Source organism: Lepidochelys kempii, chromosome 8 (assembly GCF_965140285.1).
Source record: "Lepidochelys kempii isolate rLepKem1 chromosome 8, rLepKem1.hap1, whole genome shotgun sequence".
In the NCBI taxonomy this organism is placed as follows: domain Eukaryota; kingdom Metazoa; phylum Chordata; order Testudines; family Cheloniidae; genus Lepidochelys; species Lepidochelys kempii.
The window spans coordinates 92,761,902-92,785,444 of NC_136387.1; the positions used below are offsets into that span (position 1 = coordinate 92,761,902).

The window sequence follows — 23,543 nt, forward strand, 5'->3', positions numbered from 1 at the left end:
CGCCTCACAAGTGCGGAAGATGCCCAGGCAAAGCCTTCTGCTTCCTACACCACCGTGGCGGGCCCCGACAGTAACTCCTAACCTAAACAGCTAAAATGTGTTAGTAGTACATACTCGGTTCTCCTTGAAAGCCGTCATTTACGTGTATTTAAAAATCAGTGGTTAGTTCAGTTGCAGGGGGGAGGGGAGGGGAACTTGTTTAGAACAAAGAAGTTGTTTAGAACCTAGCTTTCTCTTAGGAATAAATCGTATATCAGAGGAGAGCTGTGTGAATGCTATATCAGGATGCCTGGTATTGATCCAAACCCTAAGGGTATGTTTAAACAGCAACTAGACTCCCGTGGCTGGCCCGTGCTAGCCAACTTGGGCTCGGGCTTCGGGGCTGTTTCATTGCTCTGTAGGCTTCTGGGCTGGCTCCTGAGCTCTAGGGGACGCTGCAGCGAGGGAAGGAACCGGAGCCCTGGCACTAGCCAGAGCCAAGAAGTCTACACTGCAATGAAAGAGCCCCGCAGCCCGAACCCTGCGAGCCCAAGTCAGCTGGCACAGGCCAGCTGTGAGTTCTTCTTTGCTGTCTAGGCATACCCAAAGTGGTTCTGATCTCAGTTTGTATCTGGCATTACAACTGAAATCTAGAGAGAACTAATGTTCTTAAGAGATCTGTGTAACTCAAGGGGCTTCTCATGTAGATCCACGTCTACAGGATTCGGCCCTTAAACAGGACATTATGGCAAAATCCTGGCTCCACTAAAGGCAGTAGCAAAACACCTATGCCAAACTTGGTTTCTGTGATGGGAGTCTTACCTTCATAATTAACTGCCAAGGGCTGAAACTGCTTATCCACAACAACAAGTGAACACGTAGCATCAAAACCGAGCCCTCGAATCCAGGCAACATCTACTCCTTGGATGATTTTCTGTGAACATACACAAGAAGTTCTTAGATACAAAGATGCCCAGATGCACGCACATGCTAATGCTTTACAGACAAGAGGTTATAAACTGGAATTATAAACAATGATGAGTCAAGCTCAAAAGCTTCTGAGATTCAGTTTGCTTAAGCACCTAAAAATCTGGATGCTAAACCAAAATGTATACAAATTATGCAAGCCTCTTTGGTCTGAAAAACTGGGACTCAGTCTCATGAAAACCTCTCTTGCAGGCTCTCAGTCCAGGTTCGTACAGTCCTGATTGGAAGCAGGACGCACAGGGATGCACAAAAAGGGAAAACAGTGGGAAACACATTACGTTAATTTTATCTTCTTTCTGAAAGGTTTGGGTTGCACTGGGTGTGCGGCTCAGGCACAGGGTTGGGGGTTAGTATTTCATCTAAACTAGGGCCTCTGAAGCTCTGATTCTCTGCACCACTTCTGGGTCAAAACATGTCAGGGAGTTTTTGTTTTTAACCTCACTTAGCATCTTATCGCAATTAAATATCCTAGTAGAAGGCTGCCTGTAAAATTGGTCTTAAGTGTATACTAGGACTAATATCACTGCTCTGCACATCGCCTTCGCAAGGCTACCCAGCAGAGATAGGCCTCAGTTAAAACCCTGGAACTCACTGATCCCAGACCTTATGGAAGCTCTGAACTTTGTGGCTTGCTTGTGGTATTGCAAAGAGAGAGAGGAAAAAAAGGTACCCACAAGGACTAAATTGCAAGTGAGGTTGCTAAGCCTCCTAGGAGGTAATTATGGGTATGTCTACATAGAAATTAAACACCTTCGGCTGGCCCAGCTCAGCTGACTTGGGCTCACAAGGCTTGGGCTGTGAAGCTGTAAGACTGCTGTGTGGACACTGGGGCTCAGGCTCTGGGACGACGCAAGCGGGGAGGATCTCAGACCCCAGGCTCTAAGCCTAGCCTGAACATCCACACAGCAATTTTACAAGCCCACAGCCCTAGCCCGGGTCAAGGATCCTGACCTGGATCAGCTGTGGGTGTTGAAATGCTGTGTAGACATACCCAAAGTGATACATGGCTACTGCTTGGTGACAATAACCCCCCTTCCCCGCCCCCCACTGTTTAGTTAGCACTGTATTGAGAAATATTTTCTTCAGAGCTGTTTGGTAGTAAGGAATCACACCCACTCCCCTTTAAATGGGAACTGCAAGGTCTTTAGTACTACGAGAAGATATTTTAGGGGTAAAAGGATGCCCGAGGGCAACAGCAAAGCAATTTATAAAGACAGAGAAAATTAAACAGGCAGAGTAAAAGGGCTGCTTTGCTTATCCAGCTAGTCACTCTTCCCTCTCCCCCTCCATCTTATTGATATCAGGGCACTTGCTGCAGAGCCAGGCTCATTAATGTTTGAAAAGGCTGATCAATAACAAGAGAATGGTGAACTGTCCATCTGCAAATTACCAGGCATCTTATGAATATTTAAAGAGCCAACCTCGGAACACAGAGAAGCCTAAGATTGTGGCATTTTTAAGAAGGACAAAAGTGCCTTTTTACATTCACTGCCAATCAAGGTCACCGTACACTTTTACTAAGGGGATGTATAAATTAAGATTCCTGCCCAATAGATACAAGAGAGAGAGGGAGAGGTGATCCCTTATATATTCAGCATAGTAGGGTTTATTCAGTTTCACAATATGTAAACCAATGACCCGTATGCCAGTATTTTTGTCCCTGTATTTCTTCACATTTGTATTATAGTCGTGCCCAGAGCCCTCAGTCAGGATCAGGAGCTCACTGTACTAAGCACCTTCCCTGCCCAAAAGAGCTTACAGTGTCTCACCTCTCCCTCAACAGCTGAATAATGAGCCCCCTTTTTGGCCCCAGTGCAGTCCAGTTGCTCACCATCAAGTCAGTTGTACATGCCAGTAGGTTTTGAGCATCCTTGACTCCCAAAAGGGAGGATGGTCTTGTGTATAAGGGAGAGACAAGGGGGGGTGAGGTAATATCTTTTATTGGACCAGCTTCTGTTGGTGAAAGACACAAGCTTTCAAGCTCCACAGGACCTGAAGAAGGGCTCTGTGAAGCCTGGAAGTTTGTCTTTCACCAACAGAGTCCGATAAAAGATCTTACCACGTCAACCTTGTCTCTCTCATATCCTGGGACCAACACGGTTACAACAACACTGCAAACAATTGTGGATAAGGCTCAGACCAATGAATCAGGAAACCTGGGACCAAATCCTATGCTCACTGAAGTCAGTGATGAAGCTCCCACTGATCTTAATACCCTGGCTTCTATTTCCAGTTGTTTCACAGATTCAACTGTGACCTTGGACAAGTCACGCGACCTCTCTGGTCCTCCAGTTCCCCACCTATAAAATGAGGATAGTGTCTGAGAAGCTATCATCATCTGTATCTAGAAAGTACTTTGGTGCAAAAAAAAAATTTATGATCAATCAACTGTACTGTATAAATTAAGATTCTGCATAATATACTGCACAACGGAATGGGAGGTGGAAGGCACTGACTGCTAGCCTGCGTCCCATTATAGGAGTTAAGTACTACCTGAAGCATACATTCCTTCCATTTTTTTAGTCCCCTACATATACCTTTGTGACTGTGCAACAAGCAGCCCAGATGTCATCCGAGGATTGCTCATAGTGGTCTGGTTTGGGTTCCCAAATTTGGATTGACTGATCCGCATGTGCCACTATTGTCCCAAATTGGTCTACCAAAGCCGCACGAACACTTGCTGTTCCAACATCAATCCCAACATAGTAATTTACTGGATCCTGCTTCTCACTCTGCATTTTAAATAAGCCTGTAAAAGCACAACAAGTAAAAAGAAATCTGGTTTGAAACACATTAGCATTTTACCGATAAATAATTATGGTGATGATGTTGATAGTAATGACGAAAAGTTGTACCACATAAAACAAAGTGCAGATCCTATGCAGCCATTTTGACTGTTTGGTAGCAGAGCAGAACAATTTTTGCAAGTCTTCACTATAATTTTTAAATTAATTGCTTCTTCAGTCCTCCTACGGCTTGTGTTCTTTTTCTGCAAACATTCCTGTACTTGAGCTTTAGTGACATAAATGTTTCTGGAAAGCAAACATCAAATTTGCAAACAAGATTATGCATGATAGAAACGTGACCATTCATCCAATCAGGTGAGCATTTATATCTCAGTCAAGCTGAGAGAATTGCAAATTATAGTTGAAACTAATAGTTTGAAGGTTCAGATAAGCACCTAAAAGTCCAGCTGCCTTTATGAATAATAAATCACACCAGAGAAACCTGCACAATTAGACTAAAACTTTCATTTTGCAGAAATCAAAAACTACTAGTCAATCATAGTCTCTGGGCACATGTGAAGTCACTATAAAATACCAAAGAATTACACACACATCCCAAAAAGAAAATCAGCTCAAAAAACTCTCTCCAGATGTCAAACAAAACAGTTCACACAAGTTACCAGCCATATTTTAACAATCATGATTTTGTTGTTTGTTCATTTTTTTACATTTTCCCCACAACGACATGTCTTGCCTGCGATTCCAGCTCATATTCATCCAGCTCCACCCCCTTTTACAAATGCCTCACCATTATTTATTAATTTTGATTATTAGACTGATAAAAAACGCTCCTACTCAACAGCTCCAGTTACCCTGCTGTCACTTAAGTGGGGGGCAGGGATAGCTCAGTGGTTTAAGCATTGGCCTGCTAAACCCAGGGTTGTGAGTTCAATTCTTGAGGGGACCATTTAGGGATCTGGGGCAAAAATTGGGGATTGGTCCTGCTTTGAAAAGGGGATTGGACTAGATGACCTCCTGAGGTCCCTTCCAACCCTGATATTCTAGGATTCTAAGTACACCGCCAGTTTTATAAACATAGACAGACAGACCCCTTTAAAACAATCCAGCCAGAAAGTACCAGCTCAATCCACCCGATCCTTCACCATTATACCCCTACTCTCCCCAAATGCCCACAGAAACAGATCAACCTTGCAACATACCCAGAAAGTCAATGTGTGGGGAAAGCAACCTTAAAAAGTCATGGTTCCCTCCTGGAGGTCACTCTACCAGAAGCTTCATCTCTTGCCACATCAAGAGGATTCCAGTTTGACCACCTCTGCTAACTCAGATGGGGCAGTATGGCACAAAGAGAGAGGCAACCTGCAGGTCCCAGGCATTTAGGGCTATATCAGTTAAAATCAACATCTTAAAATCTATCCAGAAGCAAAGTGGAACACAGCATAGATGACTGGTTTTATTTGCTCTCAATAAAATTCTCTGCTTACCAAGGGCCTGGAGTCAATGGAAGTAGAATCAGATGCTAAGCCCTGATTCTGCAAAGACCTGCACACGTGCTCAACTTTAAGCACGTGAGTAGCCCCCATGGACTCAGCAGGACTACTCAAATGTTTAAAATTAAGTGTAGGTATAACTCTTTGGAGGAATAGGACTTCAGTGGCCAGGTGCCTTCTGAACCAGTTCCAAAAAAACAGTGATATACTGAAAACAGTGAGAGCCCTCTCCTTTAAGACCACAACAGCCTACTGGATGTTTATGACATTCCAGGATGCAATCCAGACCACTGAGAGGTTGTATCACCCCTGTCCTGCAAGCTTGGGTGTTCTCAACACTTTGCTGCTGTAGCTCCCACCTGGGCTGCTCACAAACAGCCTGCCTGCATCCAAGTAACACCCTGAATGTCTGTTATAGCAGCAGCCACAAATCTGTCAAACTCTGGCTTCCATCAGCCTTGGTTATCATTTGCAGGGTGACCCCAACACACTCCCAGTCTCAAATTTTCCCCCAAAAATGTGTGTTCTGCCCACAGTCCAGATATATTAGGTCCATTGCCCCTTTAAGGGGCTCAATGTACAACCATCTACTACATCTAAATTGAGTTATTCAAACAATTCACAACACCGGACTAGTTTTAATTAAAGAATAAAACAAGTTTATTTAACTACAAAGAGACAGATTTTAAGTGAGTACAAGTATAACACATTAAAATCAGAAATGGTTACAAGAGAAATAAAGATAAAGTGGTTTCTAAACTTAAACTAGACTTGGTTCAAGGTGAAGTTCTTACCACAAAAACTTGGGGTGTTTTTGCCTCTTACTTTTATAGTTCAGTCACCCTTTGAAATGCATTTTCCTGAGTGTTACCCTTGGATAAAATTCCTTCCCTCAAAGGATGGAGACATGGGGTCTTGTCATGGAGGAGGCTTCATGCTGTTGTTTGCTAAAATGCAAATTTGCCTAGTCTCCCTCTTGCTGTTTCAAAGGCCTTGTTTATTACATATATGTAAACTGAGTTTAAACATAAATTCCCTTCTTTAACACCTGCTTGACCAGTCCTGCCTAATCAGGGCTATGTGGGTTTGAACATGTGCTTCCAACATTATTCCAGGGGATTTCATAACTTTACACATGATGTTGCTACATACATTTCACCATGATATTACTGACCAGCAAATTACTAGTTTTCAAATGATACCTCACAAGACATAGTTTGCACAAAGATTATTACAGTGGTGTACAGGGTGTGGATACAGAGGTGTATTTGGTTACAAAGTTCAAATAAAGAATACTACAGTTTAGAATTTTTTACAAGTTCTTCTATGCTTTTTTTTCCTGAAACCACAACTTTTCTTCTAAAATTAAATATCTTTAAAGCTATGATTATCTGTCCAGGATGGTCTATCACCAAGAATGAGTTTCAACACAGTACTGTTGTGCTTGAAAAAGCACCTGTTTATGTTGTGTGGCTGGTGAGGTCAGCATCATACTGAATTAGCAGCAAGATATGATGTAGTCACCATTATTACTGATCACTTCAGTTGTGGGAGCCCCCTACCGAGATCATAAGGGACATATGAAATTTAAAAAAAAATTGCCCGTGCCCCAAAGAGCTCACAATCTCAGCATTTGGCAAGGCAACTGCCAAACGAGGAGGAAAGGGTCACAAAGAAGTGACTGAATTAGGAACAACAAGTAGAAGTAGATAGTTTTGAGTCTTTTCTAGGTATCAGAGCAGAGGCAACTTTGAAGGAGATGTTAAAAGAAGAGCAATGTTGCGGCTGTACATATCTGTCCCATCTTATTCAACACTCCAGAAACTGGTTAGGCAGGGATTGACAACAGGTTGTAGTGTTGGTGCCAAGTTGCAAGTTTCCTCTCAATTTCAGATAGTTTATATTTAGGTAGGAGTTTACCAACAAATCTCACCACCACTTCTTCTCTGACCTGCTTTTGTGACCTTCTAAGTAGGAGTTACATCATGGGATACCTCTACAATAACCCAAGAGTTTTGGATCTGCCATTACTAGCAACTTAAGAACATTCAACATTGCCCAATCAGGAATTTCTTGATTAGAAACTCCCGGGGTGAGGGAGTGCGGGGGGAAGGTCACAGGATCATGAGTCCAGTGAGAGGGTACTAGTGAGATGTTCAAAAGCCCAGATGTGGGTGGGATGGACAGCCAATAAGTAGGGCCCTACCAAATTCACGGCCATGAAAAACACATCATGGACTGTGAAATCTGGTCTCCCGATGTGAAAAATGGTCTTTTGTGTGCTTTTACCTTATACGATACAGATTTCACGGGGGAAACCAGTGTTTCTCAAATTTGGGGTCCTGACCCCAAAGGGAGTTGCAGGGGGGTCGTAAGGTTATTTTAAGGAGGTTGCCGTATTTCCACCCTTACTTCTGCACTGCCTTCGGAGCTGGGCGGCCGGAGAGTGGTGGTTGCTGGCCGGGCACCCAGCTCTGAAGACAGCACCCCGCCAGCAGCAGTGCAGAAGTAAGAGTGACAATACCATACCATGCCATCCTTACTTCTGCGCTGCTGCTGGTGGCAGCTCTGCCTTCAGAGCTGGGATCCCGGCCAGCAGCCGCCGCTCTCCAGATGCCCAGCTCTGAAGGCAGAGCGGCCGCCAGCAACAGCACAGAAGTAAGGGTAGCAGTACCGCAAACCTCCCTACAATAACTTTGCAACCCCCCACAACTCCTTTTTGGGTCAGTACCCTCAATTTGGGTCAGGATCCCCTACAATTACAACACTGTGAAATTTCAGATTTAAATAGCTGAAATCATGAAATTTATTTTTCAAATCCCATGACTGTGAAATTGACCAAAATGGACCATGAATTTGGTAGGGTCCTACTAATAAGTGTGCTTGTTTTCTAAGAAAACTCACTAAGACATGAAATAAGTGACTGGGGACTATCTGCCCCACTATCTGCTACCTGCGGCTGGTTTTTGAGTTCCACTGGGCAGGAGGAGCACAGGCTCTACTGAACAGTGGTCTTATTACGCAAGATCAGTTGTTCAGGTAAAGACTGGTAAAAGGTAATAATGGTAACTATATGCCTTTAGTCTGCTCTAACAACAGTCTGATACTTAAGAGTACTGGTAAGAAACTTGACATTATTTCCTGGCCCTAGCCACATGACCTGGTCAGGGTGACACAGATTAATATCTCTGTCAGATTACAGAGGTCACATTCACTGACTCCAGTAATTATTACTACATCTATCCCAGTTTGGGGATGCCCATTACAACAATCTGCATCCTGCTCTGCAACTTATTTTTTGACTGTTGATTGGATTGCTAGGCATCATCTGAAAAAGATAATGTTCCCATTGTAATTTCACACTGGCTTTCCTAAAACAAAGTTTAGAAAGTTGGCTGCAAATGTTGATAACTACTTGTTAGAAATATCACTAACTATACTGTTCTTGATATTATCTCATGCATTTCCCTCTGTTTCTCTTTATTTTGGCACTGCCTCTGACTGCTGACTCATTTTAAAAAAAGAAAGAACCATGAGAAAAGTAACTAACTGGATTTCATTTTTAAAATAGAAAAATGGTGTTTAAGGTCTTTCACAGAATATGGAAATCAAAAAGAATACTTTACAGAGAGAGAGAGAGAGAGAGAGAGTACTACTTCTAATTTTTTATTCCTCTTCCATATATGGCAGCCTTGATTTTAGATCCTTAATGTTTTTTCGCTACACAGAGGGCAACTTTAACAGATGTTAGAGAATTAAACTATATAGTACATCGCTACTCAGCACTTAAAATTATGGCTTTGCAATGGATTCTCACCACAAGCATTTGAAAACTAGAACCCAGTCAACCCATATAATGTTTACTTTCCTTTTTCCCTTACTAAGCAACCAAGGCAATGTGCGTGCATGTGGCCATGTGAACAACAGATTATTTATGTACCTATCCTGTATATATTACAGTCTATGAACAAACACTATTTGACTTCTGCAATTTGATTGACAGTCACCAAGAGTAAGTCAATTAGCAAACTCCTGAAAGACAAATTCCTCATCTCTTTTTACTAGTCTCTCTCTGAGTAATGACTCTTGATTAAACTTTTAGAAGCAGTAACTTAATATTTTACAATAAAAATAAACTAACATAAACATTAACCTTTTTTTCAAACCTATCACTTGCAACAAGGTCATTCTGAGCCACTGAGCTTGTTCAAAGGACGTCTCTGCAACATGATCTAGTGCACCTACAGGTCATCTGGATCCACAAGAAAGCACTGTTATCTCTTCATCACAAATGTCACTGACTGGGCTCTCTGGTGAACAGCCCAAATCCCTGCAAAACTAAAACCTGAACAGAGAGGTTGGTAGAAAGGACTTGGCCCACGTGTTTGATCATAAATTTAAAGAGAGAGCATGTGTTCAATTTTGTTTACAAAATAATCCCTTGGTCACAGAAAGGATTCTGAACTAGGACTCATAACACTAGATCCAAGTAAGTTAAGAGCCAGAGGTGGATCCCAATCCAAACTTCATGGCTTGGAACCTGAAACGGAAGTTCTCTATGTAATTTATGCAACAAATACTTTCTTCCCTCTTTTCTATTAATCAGGTTGCTATTGTAGAATTGTTGCAGTTAATATGATTCTGAGCAGGGTGGACTGATTTAAACCAAAGCAATTTATTTCACCTATTTTGATCATGATTTAAATTGGCAAGCAGTAAACCTTGCCTCGATTTTACTCATGTTTTGCATTTGTACTTTTTAGTTGTTTGGCTAAAGAAAGGTTGATTGTCATTGGTTGGTAACCATTAACACATGCTGATTTGCAACAAAATATAGCCTTTACACTAAATTTGATAAAAGGAGGACTTGTGGCACCTTAGAGACTAACAAATTTATTTGAGCATAAGCTTTCATGAGCTACAGCTCACTTCATCGGATGCATCCACGATATGCATCCGATGAAGTGAGCTGTAGCTCACGAAAGCTCATGCTCAAATAAATTGGTTAGTCTCTAAGGTGCCACAAGTCCTACTTTTCTTTTTGCGAATACAGACTAACACGGCTGCTACTCAGAAACCTGTCACTAAATTTGATGTTTCTTTTTGCTACCCAGGAATATATAATGTATCTATATATGTTTATTTATTCAATTATATAGCTTAATTTACTTTATTCAGATTTTTTATTTTTACATTTTGTATTACATTAGAAAATGGTAAATGATGCATTTCTTATTTATTAGATTATTAATTTTTTACTTGTGATTTGTGTCAAGCTCTATTTGGATGGAAATTCAAATCAATTAAAATGCACAAAAACAGAATTTTACATTTGTTTTTGATCAGTTAAATAAAAATACCTTAAATGTGCTCAATACATAGGGGAAAAAAGTTTATCAAAATATTTTGTATTTAAAACTAACTGATTTATTAAACAAGGGAAATATTAGTTATAGCTAGTTAATTGAACTGATTGTTTCTGGACATCATGTCCTTCAAGATTTTCAAACTTGTCCTCTCATAGCTAGTTTTTATTCATTGATTGGAAGAGGAACACAAGCTTTCCTGCTTTTTCAACTGCCAAGTGGTTTCTTATTTTTGAATAAACTAGTTATTGAACTGAACTATTTGAACAAACCGAAATGAAGAAAATATTCTCTCTCCATCTGCAGAAGAGGCTACTGCTGTCCAAAGCTGGTTTAGCTCTTCAGCAAGCTCTGGTTCAAGGCCTTTAGCCAGTGACTTCCACCAGTTCAGTGGTTTGACTTTCTTTAAAAGGTGGCAGCAAACATGTGCGGCTTATTACTGTTTTGTATTTAATTTAAATGACAACTCTATTATAAGTAGTTTAGATCTGAACATGGTTGTCAATTTAAAATTTAATTTGAAGAAGGTTTATTTTTAACAAATAAATCTGTATTTAATTTAATTTTTTTTAAAAACCTCATGTAAAATAAAAGTCCAATTTTCGTATTAAAAAAAATCAATTTTTATCCACCCTGATTCTGAGGAAAACAGGGTAAGTGGGAGCAGAATACAGCAGAAAAAACACTGATACAGTCAATAAGGTCTTTGCCTCAGGAATAATGTTAATAATAAGAAGCAAAATAAAATAAAGGAAGCTGAAAAGGAAACAAAACTCCTCATCTTGGTGTTCAACCCACTGCTACGAATCCTGGTGGTGGAGCCTAGCTTTCCGCCACAGGCCATTCGACTCACTGTTTCTCACAAACCCAATTTGCAGTTCTTTGCCTGAGCACATGTGCAAGGAGGGAGAAGCTGACCTGTGATTAACCCCTGGTTCACTCTGAGCAGAGGATGCCTCTGCCCCTTGTGGCACAAGAACATAGAGATATTTAGCCCGCATCCTGCAATGGGCTCCAAGTAAGTAGCTTTCTGCTGCTGTGTGGAACAGCCTCAACTTCAATGGAGCTCTGCCCACGCAGCATTCAAGCCTTTGATTTTTTAATGTTATTATTTGGACTTTGCAAACAGAAAAATAGGAACACCAGATATGACGGGAAAAGGAGCTACCAAACTCAAACAGGCCATTGAGCCAACATCCTTTCAGAGTAATAAGGCACCAATCACCTCCTCCTTCATGAGTTGCAGGAGGGACAGGACAGCTTTTGAAACAAGTACTTATGATCAAAGGGCTGCAGCATATGATAAATATTTATAAGTGCTATTAAATAATAGTCTGTATAAATATTACACAAAATGTGCATGCTGAAAACCACAGACTTCCCAGTTTATCCTTAAACAAATGTGCTCGTTTTCCCACATAGGCAGTAAAAAAAAAAAAAAACTAACTGCCCTCTGCAAAAACATTTCATTCAAGAAAAAGAAAATCCTGAACATGGTTTGTTTAAATTTAAAAGGAATGACTGAGAAACCAGACAAATATTTCATTACAATTAAGTATTGAGCTCTGTTTGTCTTACCTTACTTTATGGTTATCAAACTGCCTTGAGTTAAAGCTATAGTACCAGGAGACACTACACCCACACACGCAGCAGACTGGTGCTCAGCAGAAATATTTATCAGCTGTAAGTACAGATTTTGTGGTATCGTACACTTAAACTCAGGGAATTATAAAGGATTGACACTTTTTTTTTTAAACTTTGATCTTTGGAACTTTGCAGGCTGCCCGGGCCAACAGATCATGTGTAAATAGCATGGTTTTGGTAGTGCAGCTGTTCTTTTTCTAGGGATTATAGGGGGAAAGATTAGCAAATTAGGCTTCATAATCTTAATATGAACATTTCTAAACAGTACGTTAAACAAAAGTTGCATGCCAATGTCACAGTCTTTATGAAAGGGAGATAAAATGGAAGGGGTATCTTTGACAACACTGTGCCTAGTAGAAAGTTCAACACTATCTTGGCCTTTTAATGATACAAAAAGCAAACAACAAAACAATTTATGGCGGCAGTGTAATCAAGATCTCTTCTTAAAGGCAAAGTACTCCAGTCCTCTTGCCAGGACAGCATAAAAGTCACCTATGGGGTAGGGAAAGGGTAAACCACAGGACACTAGTGTTGTTTTCTCACCATGTGACCCTCCAATGCTCTGAATGCCCATGGGACAGCACTATCACCCTATCAACAATGGCTTACTTCCCACTTAGGCAGTGCCAAAAGAAAGATTACATGCACAATAGCTCTGTGGTTCTGGAGTTTGTATGCATGCTAACAATAAAAACAACTGGAACAGATAACATACTTACTCTAAGGTTGCTCTTTATCACTGTATTGTTAATTTTTTAAAATCAAATCTTCCTCCTTGACCCAACTTTTTTCTTTCATTAATAAATACTTATCCATGTGAAAAGCTCCATTGGCATGCCATGAACTTTACAAGGACAGGGAAACTGAGGCACAAAGAGGGAGCGTGATTTGCTCAAGACCTGTGGCACAGTTGCGTATAACATAACATAAGAATGGCCCTACTGGGTCAGACCAAAAGTCCATCTATCCCAGTATCCTGTCTTCTGACAGTGGCCAGTTCCAGATGCCCCAGAGGGAATGAACAGAACAGGTAATCAAGTGATCCATCCCCTGTTGGTCATTCCCAGCTCCTGGTAAACAGAGGCTAGGACACCATTCCTGCCCATCCTGGCTAATAACCATTGATGGACACATCCTCCATGAATTTATCTAGTTCTTTTTTGAACCCTGTTATGGTCTTGGCCTTCACAACATTCTCTGGCAAGGAGTTCCACAGGTTGACTGTGCGCTGTGTAAAGAAATACTTCCTTTTATTTGTTTTAAACCTGCTGCCCATTAATTTCATTTGGTGACCCCCCTAGTTCTTGTGTTATGAGAAATAGTAAACAATACTTCCTTATCTACTTCCTCTACACTGGTCATGATTTTATAGACCTCAATCATATCTCCCCTTAGTTGTCTCTTTTCTAAGCTGAAAAGTCCCAGTCTTACTAATCTCTCCTCATATGGAAGCAGTTCCATACCCCTGATCATTTTTGTTGCCCTTTTCTGAACCTTTTCCAATTCCAATACATCTTTTTTGAGATGGTGCGACCACATCTACACACAGTATTCAAGATGTGGGCGTACCGTGGATTTATATAGACGCAACATGATATTTTATGTCCTATTATCTATTCCTTTATTAATTATTTCCAGCATTCTGTTCGCTTTTTTGACTGCCACTGTACATTGACTGGATGTTTTCAGAAAACTATCCACAATGACTCCAAGATCTTTTTCTTGAGTGGTAACAGCTAATTTAGACCCCATTGTTTTATATGTATAGTTGGGATTATGCTTTCCAATGTGCATTACTTTGTATTTATCAACATTAAATTTCATCTGCCATTTTGTTGCCCAGTTTTGAGAGATCCTTTTTGCAGCTCTTCGCAGTCTGCCTGGGTCTTAACTGGGTATAGGACCCAGGCCTCCGAACTCTCAGTCTCATAGTCTATCCACTAGACTGTGCTGCGTCAACATTTCTAATCTGACCATCAGGCATTAAAATATTTTCCTTCAATAAACTACACTGCAGGTCTGAAACCTAGTATGATCAGCCTCAACTTCTTATCCCATCCTTTCCTCCACACAAATAACCCTCCAAACTCCTCCTAACTGCTGATCTCCCAGGGCCTGCCCACCATGTTTTCCTTCTCTAACTCCCCAAGATGTCGTTGAGGATAGAACTGCAACACATTCTTTTTATTCTTTCATGTCTATATTTTTTAATTTTTTAAGTACTTATAGACCAAACCTCTGGTCTCACCTACGCTGGTGTAAGTCTGGGGCACTACTGATTTATACCAGAGTAAGTAAATGCAAAATTTGGCCCACAGAACCATTCTGAAATAGACAACATCCAGGTAAGTCACTGAAACAACAGAAAAGCAACATAGTTGCAAATAATGAAAATGCACAAGAATTCCCAACACTGATCAAAGCTGACATTAAAAAAAAAACACCACAATTAAGAAAATTATCAGAACAAGAGGGATCCTGTAATTGACTTTTTTCAAACTCCATTGGCTACAGAGAAATCTCACTCAAGAAGCTGAGAGATGTCGGCATGACAGATGTCAACAAAAATCAGACTCTGCCAAATGAACAATAAAGCTGCTAATATCTAAATAATTAAACCAATCTGTAGTGAAACAGAACGCTGATGCTCTCCTCCTTAGAGCTCTCCTCTTGAGTTTGTATGCAAAGAAAAGGCCCTTGATCAAATTATTAGAACAAGAGAGTCCTGGCCCATCACTAAGGCGCTAGGCATTTCCACAGTACAAATAATAATAATGATGACAGGTGCAAATTTTGCCCTTCTTTTCTGTGCAGGGCTCAATCAGGAGCACACTCTGATCTCTACTAATCGATTTGCTACTTGCAACAATTCAATGATCAGTTCAGATGAACAAATCTCAGCCTATAAGGTGTCTCAAAACAGTTCACCTCAAAGATCTGCAATTCGTTGGTCATGAGCTGTGACTGGGCAGGTGGCAGTATTTCTGCTGCCTGACTGAAGACTTTTTATAAACAAGGGAACAATAAATAATGACTATTAGACAGCTGGCAGGCAGGAGAACAGCAACAGTGCCACCCACCAACCTCAACAGGTGGAAAACTTGATGGGGCCGTTGGTGATGGGGCCACTGGTAAGGGTAGGAGAACACACACTCCCCCCCTCGAGTCTCCAGCCACTCATTGACCATTCTGATGATGAAGGGAACTGAATGGTCCCTCACTCTCCCCTTTCATTAATTTAAACCCTAGCCTGGGTCAAGTGGAGTCTTCTTTTGTTCCATTTAAGCAGCCCCCTTTCCCGTACTGGTAGCTTCGGGACTGTGTTTGCAGATGCTGAAGGTCTAACCGATTGCCTGTTTTGGAGTCAGGAAGGAATCTTTTCATCCTGTAGGGGGCAAATTGGCATAGGCCTGGTAGGTTTGTTCACCTTCCTCACAGCATTCTGGAGGCAAAGTTGAGTTAACTAGGAATGGGATTTAGTAATTAATGGGAGTACTTGGTAAGGATATTAGTTCAGCACAACTTGTGCCGGTTTCCAGCACAGTTTAGTTCCCAGAACTAAAAGACCAGGAATTTTGTTGATCTGCGATGGGGGAGACATTGTGGCTTTTGCAGGCCAAGGTCCCCCACTTTTGTACCTTCTGTGGTAGGGGTGGGGTAGCACTCAAAAAAGTGAGCTGAGCCTTGGGGGTACCTAAGGAGGGTCCACCCCAAGTTATAGGTTGTATGGTAGGGGCCCTGTAACACCACAATTGGAACTACTTAGAATGCCTGATATGTGAGAGTCTGGGTGACAGGGTAGGTAACGCCCCTCCTCGTGTTCCATTTAATAAAGTTGTGGCCTGCTGCTTAAAATCCACCCCCTGTGTTTGTTCTCCTTGGCCACTGTGTCCAGATCAATGAGAGGAGTCAGGTGGGCAAGATGACTCTTTGTAGTGGCTGCCTGGCTAACCAGTCAGCTATCATGTACAGCAGCCACAGCTCTGGTGGCTGGCCCAAGAAAGGAGCTACTGCTCTGTCCCATATGCTCCCAGTGGAGAAGTGGTGTGCCCGTGAGAAATCGCAAGAAAGAAGAGCTTGTGGGTGGAGTAGGAACTACAGAGCTGGCTAAGGATAGCTCTGGGAAAAGACAGGGATTTGCAACCTTTGATCCCTGGGCAGCACCAGTGCTTTGAGACTAAAAGATGAAGACCAGAGAGAGGACACTTAAATTTTTGGGCTATGAATGTGTATTGTATTGATCTGGCCTTGTTTGCTCCATGTTTCCTGGTCCCTTCTCCATCACACTCTGCCTGCTCCCCATCTCCATCTCCATCCCCATCCCCCTCTCCCATGCAAGAAATAACACACTGGGCCTTGCCCTACCCCACTGGCTGCTGTGTAAAGTGCATCTCTTTACCTGTTCTTTAACCTTAAAAACAGCAGGAAGCTGCTATCTAAGGAGCTGCGGACAGGGGCCAGCAGGACGAGAGAAGGCAAAGAACACTCCATGCCAGGACCCAGCCTTTGCTTAGGGAAGCTGTTGCAGCGTGGCTGGCAATCAAACCAGTGCGCTTAGAACCAAGATCGGAGATGCTGGTTTGACTGTTATTGTGTCAAAGAAGAAATGTTACAATCTGAATGTTCCATGAGACTTGTGTGACCAGCCAACAGGAGACAAGAAACCCTAAGTAACGCATCGATCCACGTGGGGCAGCCTACTGCTAATAAGTACCAGTACTGAGAAGGGCCTTTCTTTGCGATCATTGTAACCTACTCTATGCAGGAGGAGGGATAAAACAATGTCAATGAGGCAGTTACAAGATAGCCAGATTGCTGAATTTTAATACGTGTTCATTGTTTTTATTCCCTTCTCTGTTATAATAGGAGTGAAAAAGAAGAAGAATCATAGGCTAAATTCATTCTTAGCATAACTCTGGTGGAAATAACTTAGTTACATCAGGGATGAATTTGCCCTATAAGTTTAATTACATCAGCAAATCATTATAAAATGATTTGCTCTGAGTTCACAATTCTATAAAATGCTAAAATATCAAAATTAGCATATTGGCTGAAATCCATTGTATTTCCCAGCAAGCTTCCACCACTTAAACAACATCTGAATGAATTGTCTATAATAACCCATGGCAGATACTGGAAAGCCTGGGCCAGTAATAGATGTAACACTTAAATCAATTTTTAAAGACATGCTGTAAACCGTTTCTGTTAAGACACTTTCAGCCCAGGAGCAAGTATATTTCTGTAGTCAAATCCAAAATTTACTATACAGTACTCATTCAGTCTTGCATAGTAATTGGAAAGAGTGACAGCCTTAAGTAATTTGTCATATTAAGATTAAACATTTATTTGGGTTGTCAGACAATCTGCAATTCTAAACACTCTGGCCCTGAAGTTCCTGTCACAACTACTTAGGAAGAAGCAAGGTTGCACATTAGGCTAATTTAAGAGAAACACGTACTCAGAACATAAATCAAATAACAGGACACACTGTACATACGTAATGTGTCAGCATACCTCTCTCTGTATGCTAGAATCCCTAACAGTGATGGACGAACCGCAAATGCTTATCTGAACTGAATAAGGTTTTTTCCTTGTCTTCCCCCACTATTCTATAAAGCCTGAGATTTCCCTCCTTAGTAATCCTCTAGCTTTCTGTGTGAAAAATCCCGCGAACACAAGTACAGCACCCAAAAGATATCAGCCACTTGCCCCTTTACAAGTTGCGTGCTCTGTGGCTTCCCATAGAGCAAAGAACACCTCAGACAGGAAAGCCCAAAGCTTGTAAGTTTGTGCACCGCAGAGATTTTCAGGGACCTGCATGCAGCCTTCTCTTTCTCGGTGAGGAGCTGCGGGAGATGTGGGTCAGACCACTAGAGGTCTGCTTCCTCTTTCAAAGTCCTCAGGGAGGGAGACAGAACTGTTTGTGATCACCCTGGGCTCTCTCCCCACTTCAGCAGATGAAACCTGAGAGAAAACTTCTGGTACCACAAAGCCCAGAACAATCGTCAAGGGAGCTGGAGACAAAAGAATGAAAACACTGACTCCCCCCTCGTAATGCTTAACCCTACAGAAAAAGACCCCTAAAGATCAAAGACATAAACCTTACCCCAAGCAGAGTTTGGATTCTGAAAAAGGAGAAGTGCCAGAAACTCCAAGAGGGACTGCACTATTGCTATTAATTTCACACGGAAGGGCCTGCTTCTCTCTGCATTTACACCTGGCTAACTTATGCGGCTCCCGGCTGAGCTTGCTGGCTTCTGAGAATCCTTTAAATTATTTGGCACCTATCTCTCCCAAACAATGCATTGGAGCCTAGGTGCCTAACTTGGGGCTGAGAATTCCACTAGGCAACTGTGCATTGCAATGCTTAAATACTCAGTAGTATATTACCCTAAGATAGATAGAGGGCTCAAGTTGTAAAATGAGGATCCATAGTATAATCATTCTCTTCTTGTTCCATAAAGTTTCGGGGTGCTCAGAAATAGGTCAGAATCAGAACTTCAGCTCTAACACAGAGAAAACATGGGTCCAACAGTAGTAGGTTTGCGAGGAAGGAGCTGTTAAGAAGGATGAGGAAGCAAAGAGATTATAGAGAAGTCACAAGGAGAGGAATGGATGAGGAACTGTCACTCATTTGGGGAAAGGATAGTTATTTGTCCAAAATGATCATAATTTTCTAAAAGATCATCTCTTCAAAAACATTCTGGCATTTCTCCTCTCACCTGGTTGTAGCACAGGACAGAACACAGACAAGGACTGCAAAAGCAACTGAGGCTCCATATCCAAAGTCATGGTGTAGCTGTAGTTCCCTCTCCTTTGACCCTGTCAACAAATTTCTGCTCCAATTCTTAGATCCCCAAATAGTGGCAGCTGTCCTATAGAGGGGTACCCCCCCCAGGCTGTGGAAAAAGAGAAGGGCCATGTCCCAACACTCCAGAGTGTGTTCATGTAGGAGAGGAAACTAGTAAGTTCTAGAAAAACCCTTTTTAAAAATTATGTTTTAATACTATATTTTCCTAAATTAGAAGGATTGGTCTTACAGGACAGGGTGTGCAGGAGGATGGAAAATTGAAGTATGATGGAACAACTAACCTCCTTTAGGAGTCTGGGAGAAATTTTGTGTCCTAGCCCTTTCTAAGTTCTTCAGCAGGGTGTCTCTCTCATCCCACTCCCTTATATTTTCTTTCTCCTAAACTGTTTCTGGCCACTGACTTCTCAGGTTAATTTTATTAAATAGCCTTCAGCTCCTACGCCTATAACCAGGTGTCTCAGACTGTTTCCACTTTTCAGAAGAAAGAGAAAATCCCACTACATCCAATATGCAAGCAGCATATCGTTGGGAGCTTCCCCAAAGATCAGGATGATCCACTAAGCAAAACCTCAAAGTGCGTATCTCTTGTGCATGTCTGCTGAAAACTCGCTGCCGCCATTTACACACCAGGAACAAGTTGAGGGTAACTCAGTATGAAGCACGACTCTAATATTGGATTTGGTTAATAAAAATAATTATGAAGGTTAAAGACATGCTGAGCCAAATCCTGGAAGGTGTGAAGCACCTCCTGAGGGGTTCCAAGCACTCTTGATTGTGACTAAAATCAATCAATGGGAGTTGAGGGCAGTCAATAAATCTCAGAATCAGACCCACTGTCAATTAGCTTACGCCCAATAAGGAGGCTGTGTTTTAAGAAAATGTCAAGAAAAACAATTTTTGGGGAACTGACAACCTGAATCATCTTGTACCATCTCACTAGGTACCTGGACATCAGGATGCTGAAGCTGGCTAAGAACAAACCAGTTTAATTTTACTCTCTAACCTGAGTAACATACATGCAAGAAATAAACAGATCACACACACGATTCCAAAAATCTTTTCACTTTGAACAATTTCCAGTGGTTATTCACACAGACAAGCAACCTTCCCGCTACCCTTGCTAGTATTTGAACTTTATACCTTTTAAAACTGAAACATCTTACATGAGGAACAGACAATTTTCTAAATAAAACCTGCTTACAGTCCATGGAATCATTCACTAAAACAGAGACTGTCACACTGGGGTCCGAGGACACTACGTGGTGCCCGATATGACCATGAAGGGTTTGCTAAAAGAGTGCAGAGTAGATACACAGACCAGGTAGAAAACATTATCAGAGTTTGCAGAGTAATTGGATTTTCTATCTAATCATCACAACATTAACATTTTGACTTTCTTGAAAACAAAAAATTATCACCACATTTTTAAAGGGAAGCCTCCAAAAGTAGCAAAGGGGCCCTCAGCTTGGGAGAGCTGAAGAATCACTGCTCTGAACTAAGAGCAGAGCAACAGTAAAAGGCCTACCGTACATTGTTGCCTAAAGAAAACCCTGAGTTGTATGCATTAGTGATCTATGACTTTGCTACACAGCTAATTACTGTTTGGATTGGAGAACAGTGGTCACTTACGTGTCCAAACTGAAATATTATATTAGCTAGCAGTGGGTATGCAGACAGCAGTTTAAAGAAACCACAATTTTCCTCACAGGGCAATTTCCTGACTGCTAGCAGTTGCCGGAAAGCCTCATGTTCCTCTCTTGGCTGGAGCACATTTGTAATGCATTTTCTGATTGGTTAATTGAACCTAAGCCACAACTGGTTGAAATTCTCCCCTCTGCTTTCTTTGAATCTGCTTGAGCACTCAGCAAGATCTGTACTGACTGGTACAGCTGTATGTTTTTCATTCTGGACCTGGTTATAGTACTTCATTTTGAACTCTTTTACAAAGATCTGCTGACTGTTGGTTATAGCTGTCAAGCTGCACTGCTTTGTAAAACAGAAGTGTGTGTTATACCTTGTCAAGAATTCAAATTTTTTGCCTCCATAGGAGACTTATTTCTCTTTTATTCAAAAAAAATCAAAGAGGAGAAATAGGTTTTAAAGTACTACTGATAAAATTATAATGCAACCCAAATTCTGCCAGCCACTATAATCCTGTAACCTTGTGAGACTGCAGAAATCCAGGGGGATTTATGGGCGTAGCTTGGACAGTATTTCCCATCTGTAGTGAACACAGAAGCCACACAGCAACCCAAAGAAAGAGCAACACAAGGAAACAATATACAAGCCTAGTTCTGAACCAGGGAACAGGCATTGAAATGGGCATTGTCAGCATTGGGCCAAAAATGTATAACAGTAGCCAAAATCAACAAACCATGACTGTGAGCTGTGGTTTGGTGCTCGTATTTAGGGCTACCACCTTTGAGACTTTTGCCCTGAGGGTCAAAAGTTGCAGTCCAATGTCATGAGAGGTCAATCCCAAGTACATGTAAGAGTTGTTTAAATGACCCTAAGAGATGGGAATAGGATAGTACTATCCAAATGGGGAGAGTTTCCTGAAAAAAGGAACAAAGGGCAGCTGTAGCCATAGTACATGTATTCTAAACTGCGGATAGGGTTAGACTGTGCCAGGTCTCTGCACAAGTAATGGGCTCAAGAGTGTTTGAAAAGTTTATGGAGGAGATGATATGATGAGACTAACTACAATGGGTGATCTGTGACTGCTGCTAATAGCAAATATCTCCAACAGCCAGCGATGAAACACTAGATGGGGAGGGCTCTGAGTTACTACAGAGAATTCTTTCCGACGTGTCTGGTTGGTGGGTCTTGCCCACATGCTCAGGGTCTAACTGATCACTATATTTAGAGTCAGGAGGGAATTTTCCCCTGGGGTCAGATTCTCAGAGACCCTGGGCCAGGGGGTGGGGGGGGGTGTTCGCTTTCCTCTGCAGCATGGCATACATGCAGGTAGCGTAAATAGTGGATTCTCTATCATTTGAAGTCTTTAGATCAAGATTTGAGGACTTCAGTTACTCAGCCAGAGATTATGGGTCTGTTACTGGAGTGGGTGGGTGAAGTTCTGTGACCTGCAACATGCAGGAGGTTAGACTAGATGATCATGATGGTTCCTTTTGGCCTTAAAGTCTATGAGTCTAAGGCGATGTGTACACTACAGCCAGGATCGACGCTCTGAGATCGATCCACCGGCGGTCAATTTAGCCGGTCTTGTGAAGACTCGCCATATCAACAGCAGATTGCTCTCCAGTCGACCCCTGTACTCTATCCCCAACGAGAAGAGAAAGGTAAGTCGATGGGAGAGTTTCTCCTGTCGACCGCCCATGGTGTAGACCCCGCAGTAACTCAACCTAAGGTACGTCAACTCCAGTTACGTTATTCACATAGCTGGAGTTGCGCAGCGTAGGTCGACTTGTCATGTAGACATAGCCTAAGTCTGGTGCTTGGGAGTGCCTGGAGAGTAAGGGTATGTCTACGCTGCAATTAAAAACCCATAGCTGGCCCATGCCTGCTGATTCAGGCTAAGGGGCAGTTTAATTGTGGTATAGATATTTGGGCTCAGGCTGGAGCCTCGGTTTGAGGCCTCTGCGAGGGTCCCAGAACTCAGGCTGCATGTTCACACTGCAATTAAACAGCACCTTAGCCCGAGCCCTGTCAGCCCAAGTCAGCTGGCATGGGCTAGCCGCAGGTGTCTAACTGAGGTGTAGAAATACCCCTAAGAGGCTCCTGGGAGCCCTGGTTTACTTGTCCCTGTTACTATCTGAATATTCTTTGGAAAGAAGTCTTGTAATAGGAAGCATTCTTACAAAATTCCTAGAATTTTCTCATTTTCGCAGAGACACAAATACTGCAAGAATTACCCTGCTCATGGAAAGATGAGTGTTATCATGTGGTTAGAGCCCATAGTGGTCAGGAGCTGTGCGTTCTATTCCCAGCCTTGCCACTGAATCACTTTGTGACCTTTGCTAATCATTTAATGTTCGAACTGGGCAGGAATTTTCCATTAGAATGATTTTCTGTCAGAAAATCAGTTTCCACAAAATCATAATTTTCAATGGGAAAGTTTGCCCCAAAAATTCAATTTTTTATTGGAAAAATCTAAATGAATTATTGCATTTTGGATCATTTTGACTCAAACTGAAATATTTAGTTCTGTTGAACTGGCCCAAAACATTTTGTTTTGATAAAGTTAAATAAAATGTCGAACTGTAGTTCCTTATCAGCACATTGCCCTATGGGAATTGTAGTTTTTATCCCCATTGTTGCCTACAGGCTGTGCTCTCTAGAGGACATTATCTCCAATAATGCAATGCAGATTTCCCTCTGATCAAGTTCTATATGCTGCTCATGGGAGATGTAGTCCAGCCATGGCATCTACCCCATAGGGGACAGGCTTCTAAAATGAGGCAATGTGCCACAATGGGAAAATTCAGTTTAATACTAAATTGATTTGAAACAAATCAGGTCAGTCTGACAAACAAAAACTAAACATTTTGATTTTGGT

At 41.8% G+C, this 23,543-nt stretch overlaps 1 protein-coding gene across 6 annotated transcripts in view; it reads right to left on the reverse strand.

Annotated features, from left to right (window-relative positions):
- Positions 1-20,772, reverse strand: part of FGGY (FGGY carbohydrate kinase domain containing) — a 191,843-nt gene extending 171,071 nt beyond the window's left edge. For all 6 annotated transcript variants that reach the window (XR_013636198.1, XM_078854115.1, XM_078854117.1 and 3 more), the window contains exons 1-3: positions 20,654-20,772; positions 3,504-3,715; positions 802-913 (exon numbers count right to left, since the gene is read on the reverse strand). Coding sequence is in view for 5 of the 6 variants with exons in the window: in XM_078854115.1 (XP_078710241.1) it covers positions 802-913; positions 3,504-3,704 (313 nt within the window). In the remaining variant the exon portion in view is untranslated. The remainder of the gene's footprint in view (positions 1-801; positions 914-3,503; positions 3,716-20,653) is intronic.
- Between the last annotated feature and the right edge of the window lie 2,771 nt (positions 20,773-23,543).